Source organism: Bactrocera oleae, chromosome 3 (genome assembly GCF_042242935.1).
Source record: "Bactrocera oleae isolate idBacOlea1 chromosome 3, idBacOlea1, whole genome shotgun sequence".
Taxonomy (NCBI): domain Eukaryota; kingdom Metazoa; phylum Arthropoda; class Insecta; order Diptera; family Tephritidae; genus Bactrocera; species Bactrocera oleae.
Window position 1 is genome coordinate 94,458,287 of NC_091537.1, and position 23,843 is coordinate 94,482,129.

The window sequence follows — 23,843 nt, forward strand, 5'->3', positions numbered from 1 at the left end:
TGAACGTCACTCCTTAAATTCTTAACATGCAACAACAACAACAACTTAAAAAGGGTACCTTTATTAAATAATTTTAAAGATATATGTTATATATATAATTTGTAGCATTTTTACCAACTTTAGCAAATAAATATGGTTTGTGTATATTCGCTATCCTATTGTCGCAGAATATAATATGATATCTGCGAATTCAATTTGTTTTTGATTGTTAAGGTTGGTTTACCTTCAAGATCGCAACTAATTTGACGTCAGCGATAACTGGAACGGTTGAAAAATTAAAATTTTTTCATGTTTTCTAACAGAAAATCAGGTAATGAAACCAAATTAGCACTGAACACAAGAAGTAGGCAGCAAAATATTGCAATTCAACGCTATCAAATATTATACATATAAGTATTCATACAAAAATATTCAGCGGGCTGCGTAGAGCAAGAAATGCTATAGTATTCCAACATGGCAGTGAAGCACAATAACCACGTTTCATACATTTTAAGCTTATAATGAAAAACCAGTTCACGATGTGTAATAGAATTTCTACGCATACATAATATTTTACATACGAATGTCAAAGCATGTGTGCATGTTATTTTATGCCTCATGCACTGTCGCCAACAATTCGACCTAGCAAGCAAAGTAATCAACAATTGGAGTAGATATCCCTGGTTAAATTCACTTTTGCTTTAGTTTTGATTTTTATTTCAGTTTACATTTTTTGATATTTGAATAGGATTTCATTACTGTGTGGTATATTGCACTTTGTTATATTAGACACGGTCTGATTACTTTTACGCATTTTTTCATATACATACATATGTATGTATATGTACCAATATTACAAATACACTTAAATATATGAATATATGTACTACATACATATATGGTATATATTAAGACCTATTTCATATCTTGTAGTACTTTTGAAAATCTGTAAATGAAAATATAGAAGTCGTATAACAACAAAACGTACAACAACAAGGAAGCGCTAAGTTCGAGTAGAACCGCAACGCAAGGGTTCAAAATCTCGGGAGCAGGTAGCTAGCGTTTAAATGCGTTTTTCTCAAAACTATGTTTTTTTAAACTAGTGACAACTGTAACTCGAAAACCGCTCAGTAGGTTTTAATGAAATATATACAGCTTTTACAATTCAAAATAAACTCGGACCTGGTCAAAGACTTTTCAAAAATTTCGATTTTTTAAGTTGATTTTTTCCCAAAAATCTAGAAAAAAATTTCCTGAGGCCGCCATTTTGTTAATTTTTGAAAAAAAAAGCTTCGATCAGGCCCAGGATTATCTATTTACAAAACTAATTTTTTCATCCGATTGATTTTAGATGAATCTCCAAGGACTTATGATTTTCACCGCAAGGACCTTTTTTGGAATTGGGTTAACACAGACAGCAATAACTTTGGAAATAATTTTTTTGCGAAATTTTCGTGACTTCAAGTCAAAACATTGTATACTAATGTCATATTACTACTTTTGTAAAATAACATGATTTAATAACAAAAAAAATTACTGAATATTCTCATTTTGTCGTGCCTTTGAATACCCCTAACCCCTTAATAGATTTTCATTTAATGGCGTGGGAGTGGTCCGATTACGTTTCATAACGATATCTCAATTATTACTTAATATTCAGCATGCACGGACAGGCAGACATGCCAATTTCAACTGGTCTCGTCATCTTGATCATTTATATATGTATATACAGATGTATGGTTATCTATCTCGATTAGTTTTAGGTGATACAAATAACCGTTAGGTGAATAAAATTATTATCTTCTGTAGCATCATATTTATATACTAAGGATAAGAGGTTTAGACCAAGGTCAATACCAATTTCATTCAAATTCAACTCTAAACCACATAATGTTATCTTACATATTCACCGATGTACACGGTATAAATCCAACTAAGACATACCATTCCAGGAAACGATGATCTCTAGTTTTATTAAGATTCATTAAAGATTGACCGAGATATATAAAATAAAGTCAAAATGGAGTTTGAAAATCCTTATCTAAGGTATATGGGAGGTAGGGGAATATTCCCCAACTTCCTTCCGGGTTTTTGGTACTACCCATGTAGGACTATTATACGATGAACTGCCTTCCCTTATTAATTCCTGTTTAAGCATTTTTTGCACTTGATTTTCAACTTCAATTTTGTGTGCGTTGTATTAAGTACATGTTTATTGTGTTTGTGAATGTTAAATGATATCCTTCTTGATATTGAAGATTCTTGAACTTATTTAGTAGTACTTTCAATTTACAACTTTCCTCTTAATTGAGATGATCTAATCGGAACAATTCAAGATCATTTTTTTCTGTTTTTATTGATATGTGATTTGACTCTCAGTCCTTATATGGAAAATTGTATCCTGAACCGATTTTGCTTTGTGTACAGGTGCATTGTGGTGTTACAAAATTACTTTGCCGTGTTTTTTGGCCCATTCTTGTCGTTTTTCGATCAATTCATGGTTCAAATTGGTCACATGTTGTCTGTAGCGATTAGTATTAACAGTTTCACCAGGTTTTAGAAGCTCGTTATATAACACACCCGTCTAATCCCACCAAACCCTGAGCATGGCTTTTTTACCGAATTGATTTGTTTTTGCAGTCGATGTTGATGTTTATCCCGGATTAACCCATGATTTTCTCCGTTTAGGATTCTTAAAATAAATCCGTTTTTCATCGCCAGTGACAATTCGATGCAAAACTGGTTTTCTTTCGTGTCATTGAAGTGAAATTTCACAAGTGTTTTTTCGGTTTTCCATTTGTCTTTCATTCAAATCATGTGGCTTCCATTTTTACACTTTTGGATCTTTTCCATAGCTTACAAACGATCTGAAATTGTTTGTTGTGCAACTTTTTTCATGGCTGCCATTTGCTTTTGACTCAAAGTATCATCTTCATCCAATATTGCATGCAGTTCGGCGTTTCCAAATTTTTTTAGTGGTCTTCCACGTTTTTCATTTCTCATATCAAAATCATTATCTCTGAACCGTTGAAACCATATTTTTGCATGTTGCTTCTGATAGAGCATGATCACCATATACCTGGAGCATTCGATACGACTCTGCAGCACTTTTTTTCAAATGGAAACAAAAAACAAGAAAACCGGTTGCACCGAAGCTATAATACCCTTCACAAATACTAAGGTTCTTTACAAGAACTTGATTCCGCTCTAATTTCGTGCAGATACCTTGTTAAATAATAAAGTTTTCCATGCAAGCACTTATTCCGATCGTTCAGTTTGTATGGCAGCTGTATGCTATAATAATGTAGTCTGAACAATTTCTTCGGAGATTGCATTATTGCCTTAGACAATAACCCTTGTCAAATTTCTTGTAGATACTTTGTCAAATGAAAGAGTTTTTCATACAAGCACTTTATTCTGATCGTTCAGTTTGTCTGGCAGCTGTATGCTATAGCAATCTGATCTGAACAATTTCTTCCGAGATTGTGTTAAAGACTTTGACAATAACCCATGTCAAATTTCGTGAAGATAACTCGTCAAATGAGAAGTTTTCCATGCAAGCATTTTACTCCGATCGTTCAGTTAATATGGCAGCTGTATGCTATAGTGATCCGATCTAAGCAATTTCTTCGGAGATTACATTGTTGCATTTGGAAATTTTGTGAAGATATTACGTCAATTAAAAAGGTTTCTCATACAAGCACTTGATTACGATTGTTCAGTTTGTATGGCAGCTATATGCTATAGTGGTCCGATATCGGCCGTTCCGACGAATGAGCAGCTTCTTAGTGAGGAAAAGACAGGTCCAAATTTCAGAACGATAGCTTAAAAACTGAGGGACTATTTTGTATATATACAGACAGACGGACGGACAGACATGGCTAAATCAACTCAGCTCATCATGCTGATCATTTATGTATATGTTTTATAGGGTCTCCGATGTTTTCTTCTAGGTGTTACAAACTTCGTAGCAAACTTAATATGCTCAGTTTAGCGTATAAATATGATGTTGTTAACTCAATGACTGTTTGACAGATGGCATGCCAACCAAACAGAAAAAAAAATTAATGCTTATTCACAACAAATGTTTCCTACTAACACATTTGTATCTTAACGCTCACTTCATATCGGTATACCTGGTAAATAAAATTGTTCAAAAGTTTTGATAATATTATTATAATAATGAAACCATTTGATGTAAAAACTTCCCATTTGGTTTTCTAAATCGGGAGAGAAAACACATTTTTTGTATCAAGTTTATGTCAATAAAGCATTTGTATGTATGACCTTTGTATAAAATTTCAAAATATTGGTGTTGGTGGAAAAGTTTTCCTAGAATTCAGAGTTATTTTGATTTTGTGCGGGTGGTACCAATGTTATGTTAGCTTTGATATTGAGTACTCTGGTTCATAAAAGTGTTGGGTACAAGGTTCACCATGTCCATATTCTTGAGCGGCTTGTAATCTAGACATTTTTGTTTTTTCGCTGCTGGTCTAGGTCGCTTGATAGTTTGTTTCGAGTAAGTTGTAAGGTATGGGGATTTGTTCTGTTTGATTTGTTTCGTATGTCATAAGTTGTTTATTAAAATTTTGCTGTGGATCTGTGCTGTGGAACCTGTCTGGGTTGGTACTGGTATGGGTTAAAATTGGACTGTAATAGTTGAGAATATTGCGGATAACCAGGTTGATAGTGGATATGATTAGGTGGATTCATTTTTAATGTACACAAATCGGGATATCGATTTTTATTTTTATTTCTATTATCACAGTATTTGTTTATAATAACATTTGCGTGTTCTTCATAAATTCCCTCATTTTGGGCTAAGTATGTTAATTAATGTTCTCTGGAATGTCATGATGAGCCAAAATGCAGAACAATTTGATGGCAATTTGCGAATAAGTATCTTAATAGAATCCCTAAATGCTTCTAGATAAATAAGGAGATTTGAGTTGTTACCTTCAAAATATAGCTTGGATACTAGCAACTGACGTCGACTTTCCGCCACCTCACAGAAGGCGCGTAAATTTCCTTTGTGGTGTGTCTCGCGAAAAATCTCCAATAACTTGTAGTTTGGCGTCTGTGGTTTATATTTTTCAATCAATCTCGCTCTCAGGTCTGCCCAGTTTTCTATGGTTGGTAAGCCTAAGGGCCTGAACACATGTCCATCTATGTTCCGCTCTATTCCTCGTACCAGAATGTGTTGTTGGCGCTCGTCGTTTGTTGGGTAGAGTGATAAAATGTACTCTTCTCTATTGATGAATATGAAAAGTGTTGCTGGCTCTCCCTTATATGGAGAAATGTCTTTAAGCAGGTTCCGAGCTTCGCTAAGGTTCTTTTCGTTTAGCGTTACGAGCTGGACTACAGCAACATTTGATTGTGGCATTTTATGTTGTATTTATAAAACTTTCACAAATTTCTTTCTTTCGAACTTTATTAGAATTAATAAAATTTTGTTTCTTAATTATTTTCACCTTGCCGTTGGATTTGTGGGTTGTTAGATTTATGTTTTATTCTTTTCTTACAATCCAATCCAAGTTGAAGTAATAAAACCACAAGCGTAATGCGTAATTCTTTGCGAGAACCGGATTATACAATTTAATTTATTTTCCAATCGCGATTCTTTTTTTCAGATACTTTGTAGCATCTTACTAACTGCGTCAGTTATGTTTATGCTGAGTCGAACTAATGATCCGTCATGTAGACTAAGATCAACGCTAATATTTTTAAATAGAACAAGTGCTCCGTTGCACGCCTTTCTATATTGAATATCAGCTTAAGACTAAATTAAATGGTACAAAGAAATCTTAACTGTACTGGATTATCGGATTTTACTTACATCGAAATATTAGGATTACATATGTGAATTTATTATGCGATGTTACTTATGTGTGTACGTATTTGCCTAAGTGGCTGTGTTCTGTTTGAAATTTGAGAAGATGCGCAATATCAAATATTTTTAAAATGAAATCCACTTAAGTGGACCACCGCGGTTGGTCCTTTTATGTAAGTGGATTATGGTGAAGTCTTAAATACGTCACTATATCTATATAACTATATATCTATTTCGCATTAGTTTTAGGTAATACACACAACCGATAGATGAGCAAAACTATTATACTTTTTAGTAACATATGGCAAGAGTATAAAAACAGAAAAGGGATACTCAAACAAAAAACTTTGTACTCGTATAATAGTGCAAATGCCTAATCATTGATAACATTATAAAATTAATAAATAAATACGTAATGAATGTATATCTGTTATTGTTTTTATAATGAAAAGCTAACTTACCCTGCATTTTCGACTGCAACAATTGACATGTGGGGATCATCTGTTAGCTGGGTGTAGATGTCCCCGTCTCCCCTTTCCGCCCAGGATTACACACTATCTTCTTTAACACATGTATTTTTCATATGATTCATATATTATAAAATAATTACTATACGAAAGGTTTTGTTTAAATAAACCAGTCTAAATAATTAAGGTTTTCGATTTCTTGGATTTATTCTATATTTTAACGTGCGTTGTGTGTAGTACTTAACTGCAAAGAAAAATATAATGAATTTTAGTAACATGAAGAATAAAATCTATAATAAATCTATAATATTATATAATAATATCTTTATTTATATATTCGTTGCATTGACACCTTTAGCTTTGAAATCCTAACTGTTAACTGTTCTTCGCGAAGCCCCGGACTGGCATCAAAGAGATAGCAGAGGATCTTAATATCTCTTATGGATCGACTCAACCATTTTGAATCAAGTTTTGGGTATGAAGCGTGTCAAAACTCAAACCAAAAATCACATCCTACTTGATTGACTGACTTTTTAGCCAAACTCAAAACGAGAGTCATGTCACAGCCTTCGTATTCACCAGAACTATCTCGCTGTGACTTTTTTGTTTTCGAAACTAAAACGTGCCATAAGTTCATTGACTCTATATATAGAAATTGCCATGCAAACTGTTCGTGTCGTAAGCAAACAGCTGTCAAACACACACTATTTGACATATGAAGATCACACTTCACACGAACATAAACTATAGTTGTAGCAATTTAAGAACAAACTATTTACCGATTCTGATTGCACGCGCGCATCTTCATCAGTTTAGATATACGATATGTATGATGAAAAGAAAAACCCTCTTAAATGGGCCATTTTGCTGAAGTTTTTCAAATCCATAGATAGTAACTAAGTAAAATGTGTAATAGAGTCAAAAGCGAGAAGCACACACCACTTTTCAATTGCATATATGGTTGCTCCATTATTTTGGATCTTTTTCAATCGATTTATTGGCAACTCCAAAAGATCTTTGACAACATGCTATTTGACGTTCCCACTGGAAAACTTTCCCTTTTATAAATGACCGCAGTTATGGAGCAATTGATAACAATCCGAAAATCAGTTTTTGAGACGGAAAATGTCGATAAAAACAATATTATCATGTCATAAATCATGAAAATGAGGCATCCTTGGGATTTTCAAAGAGATTATCGCTAGAATTTGGGTCAGAAAATGCTGGGTATAGTGCATTTTATAGCTTTATGTATATGACGATAATAAAAACATATGGCCAGAGTGATATTATAACGCATTAACGACCTTCTTACCATTGTTAAATTCTGAGGATGTAGGCTACTTTTGTTAAGATGGTTATACACTATGATTTTATTACCAATATATATATGTACTTGTATTTCCGAGAGATAACGTTGCCCCGAGAATGGATATATTTAAGGTTCTGGAGAGCAAAACTGACGGACTTCAATTAGAATAAATATTTCAGGGAAAGTTCACAGTTCACTTCACGAATAGTGCGTCCTACAACCGCACACCCAATGCCTATAGTGAAATTTTCAGGATCAAGTTTTCGCTATTTGTTAGTGTTTAGAAATTAATTTATGAATAGCTCGACTAACTTAAGGTAATCTTTCGCTATAAGATTACATTTGGAAATCTGGAAATTTTAAATCTCACAACTGGTCGTCTGAGTTTGTATGTATGATTGAATTGTAGTATTTTCACGCATTCGTTTAGTATGTGCCAATATTTTTGCCGGTGCTTGGACATTGACTTTTGTTGTTGTAATTATTCATATTTGGCATAACGAGCATATTCATGTGAGTATTCTCAGTACCTATGATGAAAAATAAAGCATTTTTGGTTTCGACCTTGAAAAGCTTTATCTAAAAAATTGAGTGCAATCAACTTCGCACAGAATTAATTTGATTTGTATTTGGTGTTGTAGTAGCAATGTGAATTTCTATTGGTTAAGTTTAAATAATTTTTGTATTACTTAGTCATACTAAAATTTTACTCGCTTTTATTACCGTTATTTGTTTGCAATTATAGAAAATTCAACTGAAGTATTTCTTGTGTGGTTTGGTTTTATATTTTAACTTATGGTGTACTGTTTTCATTAAATATGTCAATACAAAATCGAACTTGAAAAAGGTTAAGAACTGTTGTTCGTTCCGTTCGAGCGATTTTACCAGTAAAATATAGAAATTTTCACAAAAATCTACACAAATATTTTTATGGGAGAAGGGAATATATTATTAGTATTGTCAGTCTCTGAACAAGAGCAAAAAATTTTCTGATATTTTAAATATCTATTGTCGAAACTAATTTAGTTATTACGCAAATCAGAAATAGAAACGAATGACCACATAAAAACATTCTAATATAAGTTTATTTGTACTGCGGATTACTAAGGAGAAGACCAAGAGCAAACATTAAAACATAAGTAAAAAAACCGGTTTTTGCTACCTATTTCCAAAACTTTCAGTATAAGTGTGTTTGTGTAGCCTTCTAAAATAAATGTTATATGCATATTCAGTTGGTAACTATACTTATGTAAAGTAGTGGTATATGCCTGTAGAATAACTTATAATGAATTGCATCCTTGTTTTGAAGTTATCTTAAGCTTAAATCTGTAATATTTATTTTAATGATATTTACTTAAGTTAATAATATTTTAATTTTCCAAAAATAAAAATATGTTTTTCCAAGAGTATTTTTATGTTGCATCATCTATATCTAGTAAGCAATAGTTTTAAGAAATTGCGAAATAAGTGATACTTTAAACCTACATGTTTCGGGATAAAAAGTGACAATTAAAATTAGTTAGCAACAGTTAAAAATATTATTTTTATATATGTATGTATGCACATAGCTACTTTATTTCTCATATGAGTAAATATTAATAATATTAAATCTATTAATTCACCTGCTGTATTAAAATATGAAAATACGTAGTTTCAGTTATGAAGTGAATAAAACAATTTGATTTTGTGTAGCTATAGTGGTTAATAATGGTTTTGGACCCAACCAAGTTTTTTTAGAAAAAGTGAGTCTTAAGTACGAAAAAGGAAGGAAGGAATGAAGAAAAAATAAAGGCATCAGGAGGGATTACCTCTTGTTTCAATGGTATATAATACTTTTCTGTCAGGTTTTTATGACAGAGGCTATGAGCAATAGGTTAGATCCTCGAAAAATACAATTTTTATATTTCCAAAAATAATGGGCTCATTATTGAAAACTTGATATCGTTGTTTAGGTACGTATTGTGTTTGTTAGTGCCTATGTATTTATTATTGTAATATTTTTAATAGTTCAAATGTTAAGAAAATATTGCCAACACTGATGGTGAAGATACAGAAAAGAGTAATAATTTATCAATTTAATTTTAATGCTCATCTTTTTACTTTTCTAGTAACTCACATACAAATTAATATGATATTTTCAATAATCAAAATTTAGAAATTCGAAAAAAATATTTTTATTTTGAAAGATGACATTTAAAAAACTCTGAAATTACTTTCTTACTTATTCCCCAATCTCTCGAAAAAAATTGGTTTAGTCTAATAACCAACCGATTTATTGGCACTTATTGACATTTATTTTAATCCCGGTATGATAGTTCTCAGACACTCTTGCTTTACACAAGAAATTTAATTTTTATATATTCTTATTCAAATAGCTTTCAACTTTAAATTGATTAACTGCATTAATTTGGAAGATAAGTATGATGCATATACCAGTATCAATTTTTATACTACTGGAAAATGTTACATGGAGTTATGAACAGAATAAAGTTTTTTTCTTACATTTCCCGATGCAAAATTTTTAAGATTATGCTTGTCATGGTTCAAGCACTTCGAATGAGTTCGATTGAAATAGTATTTTCAAAAACATGCATAAGCATACGGGGTGTGTTCAAGGGAAAAGGCGAATTAGGAATTTTTTTGAAAAGTGCTTATTTATTCATCAATATCTATTTCGTCCCCTTCAAAGCAATCCCCCTCGGATATAATACACTTGTGACAACGCTTGTTCCAATCCTCGAAGCACTTCTGAAATGAGCTTTTCGGTATGGCCATCAGCTCTTTTTTCGATTCTGATGAGATCAAGTCATCAATTGTGGCAAAACGCTTTCCTTTCATTGCTTTCTTCAGTTTTGGGAGTAGGAAAAAGCGCAGGGAGCCAAATTTGGTGAATACGGTGGTTGAGGCATGATTACGGTTTTGTTTTTGGCCAAAAAATCGATACTAATGCGACATTGATTTTGCTCAACATTTAGCAATTTCGAATCAAACAAAGCTGCCACACGTTTCATGCCCAAAATATTCGAGAAAATTTAATGGCAAGAGCCGATTGATATGCAAACATCTTCTGTAACTTCCCTAATAGTAATTCGACGATTTTCAAGTACAATTTTTGTCACTGTTTCAATGTTTTTTTCGCTTGTTGACGTGGTAGCACCTACAGGATGCTCACCGTCATCAACATCTTTTTGGCCTTCTGCTAAGCGCTTGTACCACTTTTAAACACTTTTTGAGACAGAGTGGACTCACCGAATGACCCCTTTGCTTTGAACACACCTTGTACATACATACCATATGTACACATTAGGCATTCAACAGGTTAGAAGCAAATAATATATCATATAAATACGTAATATATTAGAAAATCAAAAACAATACAATCGATATGTTTTAATTTAGAATTAACCAGAACAAAAATGGTGTGAAGTTAACTATGGTTCCTTCACTTTCCCGTACTAATCAACAGAAGTTCAGTTTTTTAGATTACAACCTTTAGGGTATTATTGTTTCACCCATTCCCCATCAATTCACATACTTTACACGGCTTGTCTTGTTGCTCACCATGTATGTACAATATTACCAAGGGTTTCCAAGGAAGTAGACTGCTGAAAATACATACATATGTATGTATATGTACATATGTATAAAAAAAACGTAAATAAACAAGTAAGGAAAGGCTAAGTTCGGATGTAACCGAACATTTTATACTCTCGCAAAGTCAAATAGTATACTCGTTTGAGATTTCTTTGTAGATTGACTGATATTTTCGGTAAAAGGTCAACTATAGGCACTGGGGTCCACATATTTAGTACTTAGGGGCTTGAACAGTTTTGGTTCGATTTAGACAATTTTTGGTCACAAGGTGGCATACTTTAAACGTATTATTCACGCAAAGTTTTACCCCGATATAATGATTGTTGCTTGATTTGCATAGTGCAAAGTGAAATAATCAAGTGGAATTTAAAATGATGTCATATAGAAAATAGGCGTAGTTGTAATCCGATTTCGCCCATTTTCGCACCATAACATAGAAATATAAAAATAATGTTATGTACCAAATTTGGTGCCACGCCCACTGACTAATTTGAACGCGGTTCCTATAAAGTCATCTCATACCATCCCAGAGGTAAAATTTAATGTCTCTAGCGTGTTTAGTGCTTGATTAATTGCGCTTTTAGTAGTTTTAAACCGTTAGTACCGTTATATGGGAAGTGGGCGGAGTTGCCACCCGATTTTAACTATTTTCACACTGTAGGTAGAGGTTCTAAAAACATTTGCTTCCAGTGAATTTTGTTATTATAGCATTAGCGGTTAGCATTTAGGAGATATGCACATTAAACCTATTAGGGGCGGGACCACGCCCACTTTTTAAAAAGAATTTTAACTGCAGATGCCCCTCGCTAGTTATGGCAATTTATTTGTTTTTGATTAATGGCGTTTTGTGGGCGTGGCAGTGGTCCGATTACGCCCATCTACAATACCAACCGTCTCACGGTACCAGGAAACATGTCCACCAAGTTTCATAAAGATATCTCAATTTTTACTCAAGTTAGAGCTTGCACGGACGGACGGACAGACAGTCACCCGGATTTCAACTCGTCTCTTCATCCTGATCATTTATATTATATATATATATAACCTTATATCTAACTCGATTAGTTTTAGGTGATACAAACAACCATTAGGTGAACAAAACTATTATACTCTGTAGCAACAGGTTGCGAGAGTATAAAAACAGTTAAGGACTGTATATTATTAACATAACATATCTTATTAAAAGAAGTCAGGCAGGCTAAGTTCGCATGTAAACGAACATTTTATACTCTCACAATTATCAAAATTCAAAGCCGCACATTTCCCTTAGTCCGAAATATTTATATTAAAATCAATGTAACACCAAGCTCTACATTTATCATATTATTGCTGAAGAAAGGTACTGATGTATATAATTCTTGGTCCTGAATGGCATAATGCTAGTTGATATAGGGTATCTACTCACGTTTTACATTTGAACTAAGAACAAGAAGTTTGGGACAATTTGACTTTAGCAGTTTTTGAGATATATACTTTAAGCCTACTTAATAAATTTTCGATTAACGGCATTTTGTGGACGTGGCATTACTCCGAATGTGCCCATATGCAATACCAACCTTCCTTGGATGCCAAGGAAACGTGTACCATGTTTAATCAAGAAATCTCAGTTTTTACACAAGTTATCTCTTGCACGGGGAGATGGACAGACAATCATCCGGATTTCATCTCGTCTTATCATTCTGATCATTTATATACATATATATGTATATATATAACTCTATATATATCTTAATTGGTGTCATGGTTGATTAGTTTCGATAATACAAACAACCGTTATGTGAAAAAAACTATTATACTCTCTGTACCATTACTGTATTTGATTATACATATATTTATTACATAGAACAATGCTATATATCTATTTTTATTGCTTATATATCTATTTTTTTAAATTAATTATAAATTTACATTAAATTATCCTTTTTTAATATGTATAATTAGTTAATTAGTTATCATCTGAAATATTTGATTCAACCCTTACCTTAGTATGATACACGAATGCCGCCGTAACTTTTATTATTTTTCAACACCAAAGGCTCAGTGAATACATTCCGAAATTATTTAGTAAAAATTCAATATTAAAGAATATATTACGTATGTTTGTATGTATGAGCTTATACGATTTAAAAAATATATTTTTTCATTTTAGTGGTATATTTTTAACACATGTTGGGTATAAGTCATTTGTTTTAATACATTTTTGTTAACACAAGAAGATGAGGGCACATTTAATTAAATTTGTATAAATATTTCAAATAATTTGGGCTACGTTATACAATATTATTAAGTAGTTTGATGTATTGTTTTCCATAACGCACATTACGTTTATATTTTGATATATATTTAAGCTTCATAACCTAGTATATCAGAAATATGAAACCGATTCCTTTTAGACACTTGAAAATCACTATAACATATATGTACATATGCGTTTTGTTATTTTTTACACATAAATATTAGGCCTAACATTACGTATATAATTTAGCATATGTATGTTCATACTTGCTTTTCTTTTCGATTATGGATCATTATTTTTACATTAAACGTTAATTTTGCTACTTATAATAATTTTTCCTTTAATTTTATGTGAAATTACTTTTCTAACTTAATTTGTTTTTATTTATTTTATTCTTTTGTACCCATACTTTTTGTGTACGTTAATGTCTTTGTTGTTAAGTTAATGTTTCTTTGCAATATTTTTTAGCTATAAAAATTAAAAACATAATATAAACATTTTCTTTTGATTGTTTGATTATTTATTATAAGTGTAATTTTTAAACAATTTTCAAAATTAAACATGTAAATATATAACAATACTGCTCCAATTTTTACTTGCACTTTTTAGCATTTACAAATTCAAATTAGAAACTCATTAGCGAGCTACATTAGAATTTTATTGGAAAACTACATTTTCTCAATTTCAGAATTATGTTCCGCTTTGACGACTATTTATTTTTTGCTAGATATTAAACATTTTCATGATATATAGTAACGGTACTAGCTTTGTATATATGCATATGTATTGAACAATTGTTCACTTTTGACTTAAAAGTGTAAATTTTAGAAAATGAAAAGCTCTGCGATGTGTTAAAGAGTTTATTTTAAGAAACGTTGAAAGTTGTCGCAAAATACCTACTAGCTACGTCATAAAAACACCTACATATATACATATGTACGTATGTATAAATGTACACACATATATAGTATTTATTAGAAGGCTTGTTTAAAAAAAAAAAAAAATTATTTATGCACATATGTATATGTATATGGTATATATGCATACACACATTCGTACTCAACTACGAACAAGCGGAAATGGTCTAAACTGAAAACTGTAATACTACTAAACCAGCACTCAACTGGCAATGATTAAAATTATTTGAGTACATATAGTAGACAAGGCAGCAAAAATTCGGAAACCATACGAACGAACAAAACCGACATATTCATATGTATGTATTTCGTATTTAATACGTAAGCAATAGCCATGAAAATAAAAAATAAAAAGGAGAATATGTATACACAAACACTTAACCATATAAACAATATAAAGAGAAAATGAGTTAGAAACCAAAAGGTGAAAAGGTAAATTGTGAACAAAATTTACAGCACGAAGCTAGTTAATACATGTACGAGCATGTGTGAGATATTCAGCAAAATACTGATGGCGTTCATTAAAATGAATATTGTTTTTGTAGTGCATAATAAAAAAAATATTTTTAAGCAACCCACTTATACTTGTGGCGTGCTTATTAAACACAGCTGACAAAAACCATATGTACTAATATATCAACGAATGACTTTAATCAAAAATGAAAGCGAAATTAATGAAAGAAATAACATTCAAACAATAAAGTTAAAAACTATGTATATTTGAAATGCAAAACTGATAACTAGACTACGGATATTTACTTGATTGAAGCAAGTATGTATATAAAACATTTATTTTATATCACGTTCCGCATTTCAAGACGTTCCTTCGGATTTCTATAGATTATGCTTATACTCATGTTTGGGTAAAAATTCAACAGCACTCGTAAGTATTATTCATATATGCAAATACATATATAATTTGTGAATGATACACACCTACATACTTTGAGTTGGAAATGTACATTAAATATGCGTATCCGTAAAAGAATGACGGGTGACCAAACTACGTCTACCGTAAATCGTACGTAAAAGAGAACTCATATTTAGTAAGGAGAGTGCGAGAGTTAAACGTTACGAGTGGATGAATACATATTAGTATATTTAATATTTGGAAAGGGAAGAAAGCAAATAAAGCTTACTTGAACTAGGTGTTAAAAAATACTTATTATTTAACAATAATTCAAATTTATAAATGCACGAATTCTTCAAAAAATTTCTTCACCGCAATCCAAATGACGGTAGAAAATTCCACAATTATAATTTTCAAATTCCACATCACATTTATTTAATATTGATACGACTTCCCAAATTTTTTATTTACTTTTTTTATTTCGTTAAATTATATACTTAGATAAATTATATTTCATAATTTTTATTTTTTATTACCACATCACATTCACATTCTGAGTATTCGGTCGATTTAACTTTCTTATCTTTTTCATTTCCTTTTTTGAGCTCGTATTTTTCTTCTTCGTGGCACTGATAGATTTTATCTACAACTTTTTTTAAGCCAACTGTTTCAACATTATTCTCTTTTATATTTTTTAACCCACGTTTGTTAATATCAATTTATTAACAAATAAACCATCATCATATATTAACACACTTCACCGATATCGTAACATTTCTTTCTAATTCGAAATAATATATTTATATTGAATATAAGAGAGATCTGATTTCTTTTTTTTTATTTCACTCTACTCATTAAGAAAATTTGTTGTGTTGGATAAGCTTTAAAATTGTCGCGTAGATGCGCTGCTCAATCATATAGCTCCAAACGTATCAAACGAAATACAAACTCGAACTAAAGATGGATGCCGAACATATTTCAGTGGAGCTCTTATTCTGTATGGTACACACTGTACAAAAACAGCTATCAAAAGTGGGTGAGTATAAAAGTGGAGAATAATGTGAAACCTTGGAACATGAAAGAGTAAATTTTGCCAAAGAGAAAGTCACTTTATTTCAGATATTTATACGCACACATATACTCGTATATGTATGTACATATATAATGAAATACATTCGAACGTGACTGACGCATCACAATTATCCATAGTCTGCTGCAAACGAATAACCGGCATTCGCCACTCAACAAAAAAAAGAGTTTAAGTAAAGCTCTAAAACTTGAAGCAAGAAGGCAACACTCAAATACATCTTTCTTATACATACTATACTGATATATGCATTTGCAAAAGTATATATACATACCTATGCATGCATAACTGCACGGCTATAAATTAAATACATTTTAGTTTTTCTCTTTTATTTAACTCTTTGAAATCAACTTCTAAAAGCCGAATAAATGATAAAATGACATACGAGGGCAGTCTTAGATGAATCTGGACTAACAAAGCAAATAACTAGTAAGGAACCGAACTATTAACACTCTTGCAAATATAAAGAGCATGAATTATTTCGGTTCTGCAAAAACATTAAACAAGTAAGAAAGAACTACAGTCATAGGCCTATAATTATAACCATTATATATTAACAAATATTTTTGCTTTACAAATTTTACCATTAAAATATCCAATTCGAAAATAGTTATTTAGAATTCAGAGAATACTAACTGTCCTAGTGTTTTTATCTTAGGAATAGAAGGGAGATAGGCATAATCTAAAGGATACTTAAATGTTTCATTTAGCCGTACAATGCCAGTATCTAATCTAAACAGAATAGTTTTATACCCAATTAAAATACCATTCCGCTCTGCCATGTATTGCATATTTAAAATCATATTGAAAGGCTGTTATGAAGAAACTAGAGATGGACAACATCGATCTCAGGTATCGACATCAGTGTATACACATGACATTCCCAAGCAACTTTGGGAATGCTGTTGGTACGAGACTTTAGCCAAAGCCACGACAATTATTTCAACGCACAGTTAACTTTTCATTACATTTCTACATTTCGTGAGCCAAGTAGTACATGCAGGAACAAGTATATTGCTTAAACAAAGAAGTCACAATTTCACGTAGTTGAAATGTTAATTTATAAAACAGCTTTACTCGCCAAAAGAATCATACAATGCATACACACATATATATGTAAATACATATATTATAGCATTGTCAAAACGTTTCTGATTTGTTACTCACGGCACATATTTCATTTTTAAGTAGTCCTTCCATTAATTAGTTAATACAGTTTTCCCATATCTGTAGTTGTCCAGCACAAACCCACATTTAACCTTGCACTTTTCATCTTTCTTTGTAAAATTAATACCTCCGTTTTGTTTTCATAGACCAATTGTCATTACTGATAATGAGACGTTTGATAGAAAAAAAGGAATTGCTACATATGACAGTACATTTAGGGATGCCACATATTTAAACTAAAACAAACTCTCATTTAAAGGAATTACAAATAGATGTTAACATTAATGTTACTATTTTTAAGCCATTTAGCACAAAAAATTTGAAAGAAGATTAATTCAAGTCTTTGTAGTTATTGAAACAAGATTAAATCAAGTTTTTGGTGAACAATATATTCGTTATCTTCCTATACTTTGAAGATCACTCAAATATTTCTGTATGGCAACACTTCCTTATGTGTCATTTTTGTCTTTCTATTACCTTTACTATTTCTGCTTTAGCATTTTAACAACTTGCTAACCTTTGATAAAAATCCTTATATATAAAACAAAAATTAAAAAAAAAGTTACCAAGAGATATCAAAAATGGTTATAATTATTTTTTTTAATTAATAATTAATATTCGTTAAATTTTGAATATTCTATAATTGTTACCACTAAACAAATTAAAACATGCAGAAAAGTAAGCAATCAACCAATGAGTTCACCTCGTGGCTACAAAACAAGCTGACCGAGCTCAATACGGATCCTGATGTCTTTGGTTCCTACATAGCAGGAATTCTTGACGGGGAAGAGACACTTGATGAGAAGCGTGAAGCGCTCAATGATATACTCAGTGAAATCATTGTATGTCGGAAAAGAACAACTTGAAGTTAGTTTAATTTAAGAGCTTATATATCGAATTTCCTATATACTTTTTAACCATGTAGACAAACGATATTGATTCCTTGATAAGTCTTATTCTCGAAAAATTTGAGTCAGCACATCCTAAAGAAGAAAAGAAAACGGATGGTCACATTGATGTAAGTGAGCAATTGGCCAAATTATTAGAAGCACAGAAACTTCCATCAACCACAAAGACACGAGAGTATACTGAAGAAGAACGTCAAATACGAGAACAAATATTAGCACAATATTCTCAGGTATGATTATAGTAACTATTAAGATGTTCAATAAATATTTTATTACGTAATAGACTGAAGTTGAAGACGTTGATGCTTATTGTTCCGATGAGGATACCGAAGGATCGAATGTTGCTTCTCTTGCAGCCAGTTCATTAACTGGAATCGAACGTAATACCAATTTTCAGGATGTAATGGCATTGCAAAAAGAGAAGAGAGAGCAAGCACGCTTGGATAGCGCCGCAAAAAAACAGAAAGACAAAGAAGACAGGGAGCGTCAGAAGCAAGTGCGTGAGGAAAAGAAAGAGAAGCGTAAAACTGTAAAAGGGGAGCGACGTCGGTAGTTTCAAAATGGCTTAATAACTTTAATAAAACGCTCCTAATCCAAAAATATACATATATATATAATTTTTTTTTAATGCTTTCTTAATATTTTTATACATAGTATAAAACAAAGTCGAGAATAGCGAATCATACTTAATAAATTTATTTAATATTATTTGGAAAAAAGGAACTTCAATTATATACAAGTATAGTTAAATTGTTAAAGAATTTGGTAAGAATTTTCTGTTTAATATTATTCACAAAATGTTATTTTAATTATATACATACATGGCAAGGTATTTTTTGTTTGTCAAGTCTTATATTTGGAATTAACCAACATTTATATAAAAGCGTTTTATGCTATTAAGCATAACCATATGCAATGAAAAAACGAAAAAGTATTCGAATGATTCAATGTAGACGATGTATACCAAAATTTACAATTCTATCCTTTACCTGATTCAGTTGTTGAGCCAGTTTAAATGCCATGAATAAGATTTGTAAATATTTCTACACAAATACTACAATTCTTGTATCACCGTGTTTAAATAGATAAAACAGTTTTAATAAAATACGCAAATATGCACTAAAAAAAATTCATTAACATCTAAATACATATATTCTGAGTGCAGAAAATATTTGGATAATGAGCAGAAAATATGTATACACATATGTATGTACATACATTGATGTATAAGAGCAATTCTGTTGCAAGTTTTACAGTAAGTAATAATAGTATATAGTATAAATATTTTGAGTTTTAGTTAAAGTCAATGATGCAACAAAAATAATTACTATTTTGGAATTGATTGCGATCGACTTTAACAACCTGCAATATAAATACAAACTCCAGTTCACCTTATCACTGTCCTCGATTCTACATAAAATTTAAAATTGTTGTTTCTTTATGCTTCATTAATTCTCTTAACCAATACATGTATTTGGTTATCAGTAAATATATAAGTTGCTGCGTTGGAGCACATTAACCTTATCAAAATCAAAAACTTTCTTATCAATGTATTTGTTTATAAAAAAAAAGTATACAATATATATATATTTTTGAAAAGTTATCTCCACATAAAATACCCGTTTCATTTCATTACGAGTTAAGAGGCTTAACTCATTCAAATTTCCCAAAATATTTCCAAGCAGAATGTTTTTAAAATTATATATTTTCTTCCCATTACTTGCAGTTGTTGCAGCATATGATAAAGGTGTAAATCGTGTCAAGCTTGTCTTAATTTTAATTTACATACATAAATATACATTATTTCATATTTGTAGCAGAGACATCCGTTGTTTTGGGCGTATATCGTTTTTTAATTGTGGACAAATTAAAGGTAAACAAATAAATTTAGTATTCTTCGTATCCATATCAAAACTTACGTGTTTATATATACATATGTAGTTCTATTTTGACATATTTAAATATATATAGTTACCGTGGGCCAAGGCATTAAAATACTGCGTCGACATGAATATGACACTCTTGACTCCCAATAAGAAAGAACGTACAGAAAATCTAAGCCAATTCCTTACTGAAATTGGCAAGTTTATATTGCGTATATTTCTTATACATATCCATAAAATATTTATGTTTTTAAATTTAGACTTCGTTGATAAACCAAATATTGGCAATGATTACATCTATTGGACTTCTGGTAAATATGATCAAAATCGTAATGAATTTATTTGGTACAGCACTGGTGAACAGTTCAATTATACTAATTGGTTGCCAAACCAGCCCGATAATTGGCGAGGTGATGAATTTTGCGTTGAAATGGGATTTCGTGAAGTAGGAAAATGGAATGATAATCGCTGTATATATAAGCGACATTTTGTTTGTGAACATTTAATAAAACTGTAGTTACATTGTTATTTGACTACTTTTACTGTAATATATGTACACCATAAATAATACTGTAATAACCACATATTAAAAATTTTGTAGTGTTCCTTAACTTTAAATATAAGATATACTTCATTTTGAAAATTATTGTTGAAGTAGAAATGTTGAGATACTTATTCGTTAGTATTGGGGAAACATTGCATTTACATTTTAAATTATATAAGTTTGTTTCAATATCCATATATATGTAAGTACAACCATTTCCTTAATTTTATAGTACTGTCAGAGAATGTTAATGAATAGAGAAGGAGCAAATGTTAAAAGAAATCTTTTTGAGTACTAATTTGTAGTTCCAGATGAGGGAACATCGAAAAATATAGCTTCGAAAAAGAAAAATACACCACACAATATGCGAAATGCATTTACATTCTCTGATACCATATAAACAAATTTTTAGTAATATTGCCATCTCTGTTATAATTGCATTTTTTAATTATACTGGTTACCCAGTGTTAATCATTGCTTCACACCATCTGGTTGCTGTACGTGGGTGGTAGTTGTAAGCAAGGATATATGCTTTTCAATTGCTATATATAGACTGTAAGTAAATGCAATTAAATCACGTTCTCTGGTCGAGTAAATAGAAGTTGCGCACGCCGATTAGAAATACTAGGTTCAAATCTCGTTCGAGGCACTTGATTGTTAGATATTATAATTAATTTGTTATTATTGAATTAGGAATATATATATGTGTAAATAGGGCAAAGAAAAATAATAAGCGGTAGGACAGGAAAGGGTAGTAGGCAGAATGAAATTGAAGTAAAAAAAATCTAAAAAGCGACGTAAATAAATGAAAGAAAAGGAACAGAAATACCATTAGCACATTAGGAGGGTGGGGGTATGGGGAAGAAATACTCCGAATTTAGAAGAAAGAGCGGAGTTTGCGCCTTACGAAGTAAGGCGTAAACGAAGCCCCCTTAAGGGGGACACGTGGTTATAGTAGTGGTAGGCGGGTGATTGATGATGCAAATGGAAGCCCTGAGTGTCCTCTAAACGATGCAATTTGTTTGACCCACCTAGCTTATATACTCCGGCAGCTAGAGGTCGCAGAAAGGTGGAAAAACACCTGTGTGCAGGGCAAAATGACTCATGGTGCATTCTATAGGATTCCCACGCTCCTGGTGGTGGTAGGCGGGTGGTTGATGGTGATAATGGAAGCCCAGAGTGTCCTCTAGGTGATCCACTTGGTTTCATCCCCCCCTCTCATATACCCCCTTAACTGGAAACACAAAAAAGGTAAAAAATAGAAATTTTGAAATTTTCACTTTTTTGTTGATTGCCACTCACCTGTTCAACCTATATCTGAGATTGATGTCTCTAATTAACGTGCACCTGTGCGGCTACATAAATCAAATAGTTTGCGCCATCTTAGATCACCCTGTTTAGGCGCTAATGGACGCAAAAGGGTGACACGTTAAATTCCAAAGTGTTTTTTGGTGAATTGCCACGCCCCTAGTGGTGGTAGGCGGGTGATTGATGATGCAAATGGAAGCCCTGAGTGTCCTCTAAACGATGCAATTTGTTTGACCCACCTAGCTTATATACTCCGGCAGCTAGAGGTCGCAGAAAGGTGGAAAAACACCTGTGTGCAGGGCAAAATGACTCATGGTGCATTCTATAGGATTCCCACGCTCCTGGTGGTGGTAGGCGGGTGGTTGATGGTGATAATGGAAGCCCAGAGTGTCCTCTAGGTGATCCACTTGGTTTCATCCCCCCCTCTCATATACCCCCTTAACTGGAAACACAAAAAAGGTAAAAAATAGAAATTTTGAAATTTTCACTTTTTTGTTGATTGCCACTCACCTGTTCAACCTATATCTGAGATTGATGTCTCTAATTAACGTGCACCTGTGCGGCTACATAAATCAAATAGTTTGCGCCATCTTAGATCACCCTGTTTAGGCGCTAATGGACGCAAAAGGGTGACACGTTAAATTCCAAAGTGTTTTTTGGTGAATTGCCACGCCCCTAGTGGTGGTAGGCGGGTGATTGATGATGCAAATGGAAGCCCTGAGTGTCCTCTAAACGATGCAATTTGTTTGACCCACCTAGCTTATATACTCCGGCAGCTAGAGGTCGCAGAAAGGTGGAAAAACACCTGTGTGCAGGGCAAAATGACTCATGGTGCATTCTATAGGATTCCCACGCTCCTGGTGGTGGTAGGCGGGTGGTTGATGGTGATAATGGAAGCCCAGAGTGTCCTCTAGGTGATCCACTTGGTTTCATCCCCCCCTCTCATATACCCCCTTAACTGGAAACACAAAAAAGGTAAAAAATAGAAATTTTGAAATTTTCACTTTTTTGTTGATTGCCACTCACCTGTTCAACCTATATCTGAGATTGATGTCTCTAATTAACGTGCACCTGTGCGGCTACATAAATCAAATAGTTTGCGCCATCTTAGATCACCCTGTTTAGGCGCTAATGGACGCAAAAGGGTGACACGTTAAATTCCAAAGTGTTTTTTGGTGAATTGCCACGCCCCTAGTGGTGGTAGGCGGGTGATTGATGATGCAAATGGAAGCCCTGAGTGTCCTCTAAACGATGCAATTTGTTTGACCCACCTAGCTTATATACTCCGGCAGCTAGAGGTCGCAGAAAGGTGGAAAAACACCTGTGTGCAGGGCAAAATGACTCATGGTGCATTCTATAGGATTCCCACGCTCCTGGTGGTGGTAGGCGGGTGGTTGATGGTGATAATGGAAGCCCAGAGTGTCCTCTAGGTGATCCACTTGGTTTCATCCCCCCCTCTCATATACCCCCTTAACTGGAAACACAAAAAAGGTAAAAAATAGAAATTTTGAAATTTTCACTTTTTTGTTGATTGCCACTCACCTGTTCAACCTATATCTGAGATTGATGTCTCTAATTAACGTGCACCTGTGCGGCTACATAAATCAAATAGTTTGCGCCATCTTAGATCACCCTGTTTAGGCGCTAATGGACGCAAAAGGGTGACACGTTAAATTCCAAAGTGTTTTTTGGTGAATTGCCACGCCCCTAGTGGTGGTAGGCGGGTGATTGATGATGCAAATGGAAGCCCTGAGTGTCCTC

At 32.5% G+C, this 23,843-nt stretch overlaps 3 protein-coding genes across 13 annotated transcripts in view; 2 read left to right on the plus strand and 1 right to left on the minus strand.

The window, feature by feature from the left end:
- tai (taiman) overlaps positions 1-17,606 on the minus strand; it is a 54,070-nt gene extending 36,464 nt beyond the window's left edge. For 2 of the 11 annotated variants that reach the window (XM_070107279.1, XM_036360190.2), the window contains exons 1-3: positions 15,722-16,458; positions 13,164-13,295; positions 6,271-6,520 (exon numbers count right to left, since the gene is read on the minus strand). In XM_070107279.1, coding sequence (XP_069963380.1) covers positions 6,271-6,299 — 29 coding nt within the window. In that variant the 5' untranslated portion in view covers positions 6,300-6,520; positions 13,164-13,295; positions 15,722-16,458. Of the gene's footprint in view, positions 1-6,270; positions 6,521-13,163; positions 13,296-15,721; positions 16,478-17,439 lie in introns of those variants that run through there. The other 9 variants (XM_070107280.1, XM_070107282.1, XM_070107281.1 and 6 more) reach the window with 9 other exon arrangements.
- Positions 17,607-17,933: 327 nt separating this feature from the next.
- LOC138855575 (coiled-coil domain-containing protein 43) lies at positions 17,934-18,951 on the plus strand. The gene is made up of 3 exons (XM_070107287.1): positions 17,934-18,281; positions 18,365-18,577; positions 18,631-18,951. Exons 1-3 carry the CDS (start codon positions 18,108-18,110, stop codon positions 18,898-18,900), a joined length of 657 nt encoding a protein of 218 aa, XP_069963388.1. The 5' UTR covers positions 17,934-18,107; the 3' UTR covers positions 18,901-18,951.
- A 996-nt stretch (positions 18,952-19,947) lies between these two features.
- On the plus strand, positions 19,948-20,876 carry LOC106621271 (lectin subunit alpha). The gene is made up of 4 exons (XM_070107288.1): positions 19,948-20,094; positions 20,165-20,220; positions 20,319-20,427; positions 20,491-20,876. The coding sequence occupies exons 1-4, from the start codon at positions 20,034-20,036 to the stop codon at positions 20,745-20,747; spliced, it is 483 nt and encodes a 160-aa protein (XP_069963389.1). The 5' UTR covers positions 19,948-20,033; the 3' UTR covers positions 20,748-20,876.
- Positions 20,877-23,843: the final 2,967 nt, after the last annotated feature.

Bases quoted from the DNA above. Each gene is read 5' to 3' on its own strand.
- LOC138855575 (XM_070107287.1), top strand. From the start codon at position 18,108: ATGCAGAAAAGTAAGCAATCAACCAATGAGTTCACCTCGTGGCTACAA. The intron at 18,282-18,364 runs GTATGTCGGAAA...TTAACCATGTAG, and splicing joins ATATACTCAGTGAAATCATT to ACAAACGATATTGATTCCTT. The intron at 18,578-18,630 runs GTATGATTATAG...ATTACGTAATAG, and splicing joins TATTAGCACAATATTCTCAG to ACTGAAGTTGAAGACGTTGA.
- LOC106621271 (XM_070107288.1), top strand. From the start codon at position 20,034: ATGTTTTTAAAATTATATATTTTCTTCCCATTACTTGCAGTTGTTGCA. The intron at 20,221-20,318 runs GTAAACAAATAA...AAATATATATAG, and splicing joins TAATTGTGGACAAATTAAAG to TTACCGTGGGCCAAGGCATT. The intron at 20,428-20,490 runs GCAAGTTTATAT...TTTTAAATTTAG, and splicing joins CCAATTCCTTACTGAAATTG to ACTTCGTTGATAAACCAAAT.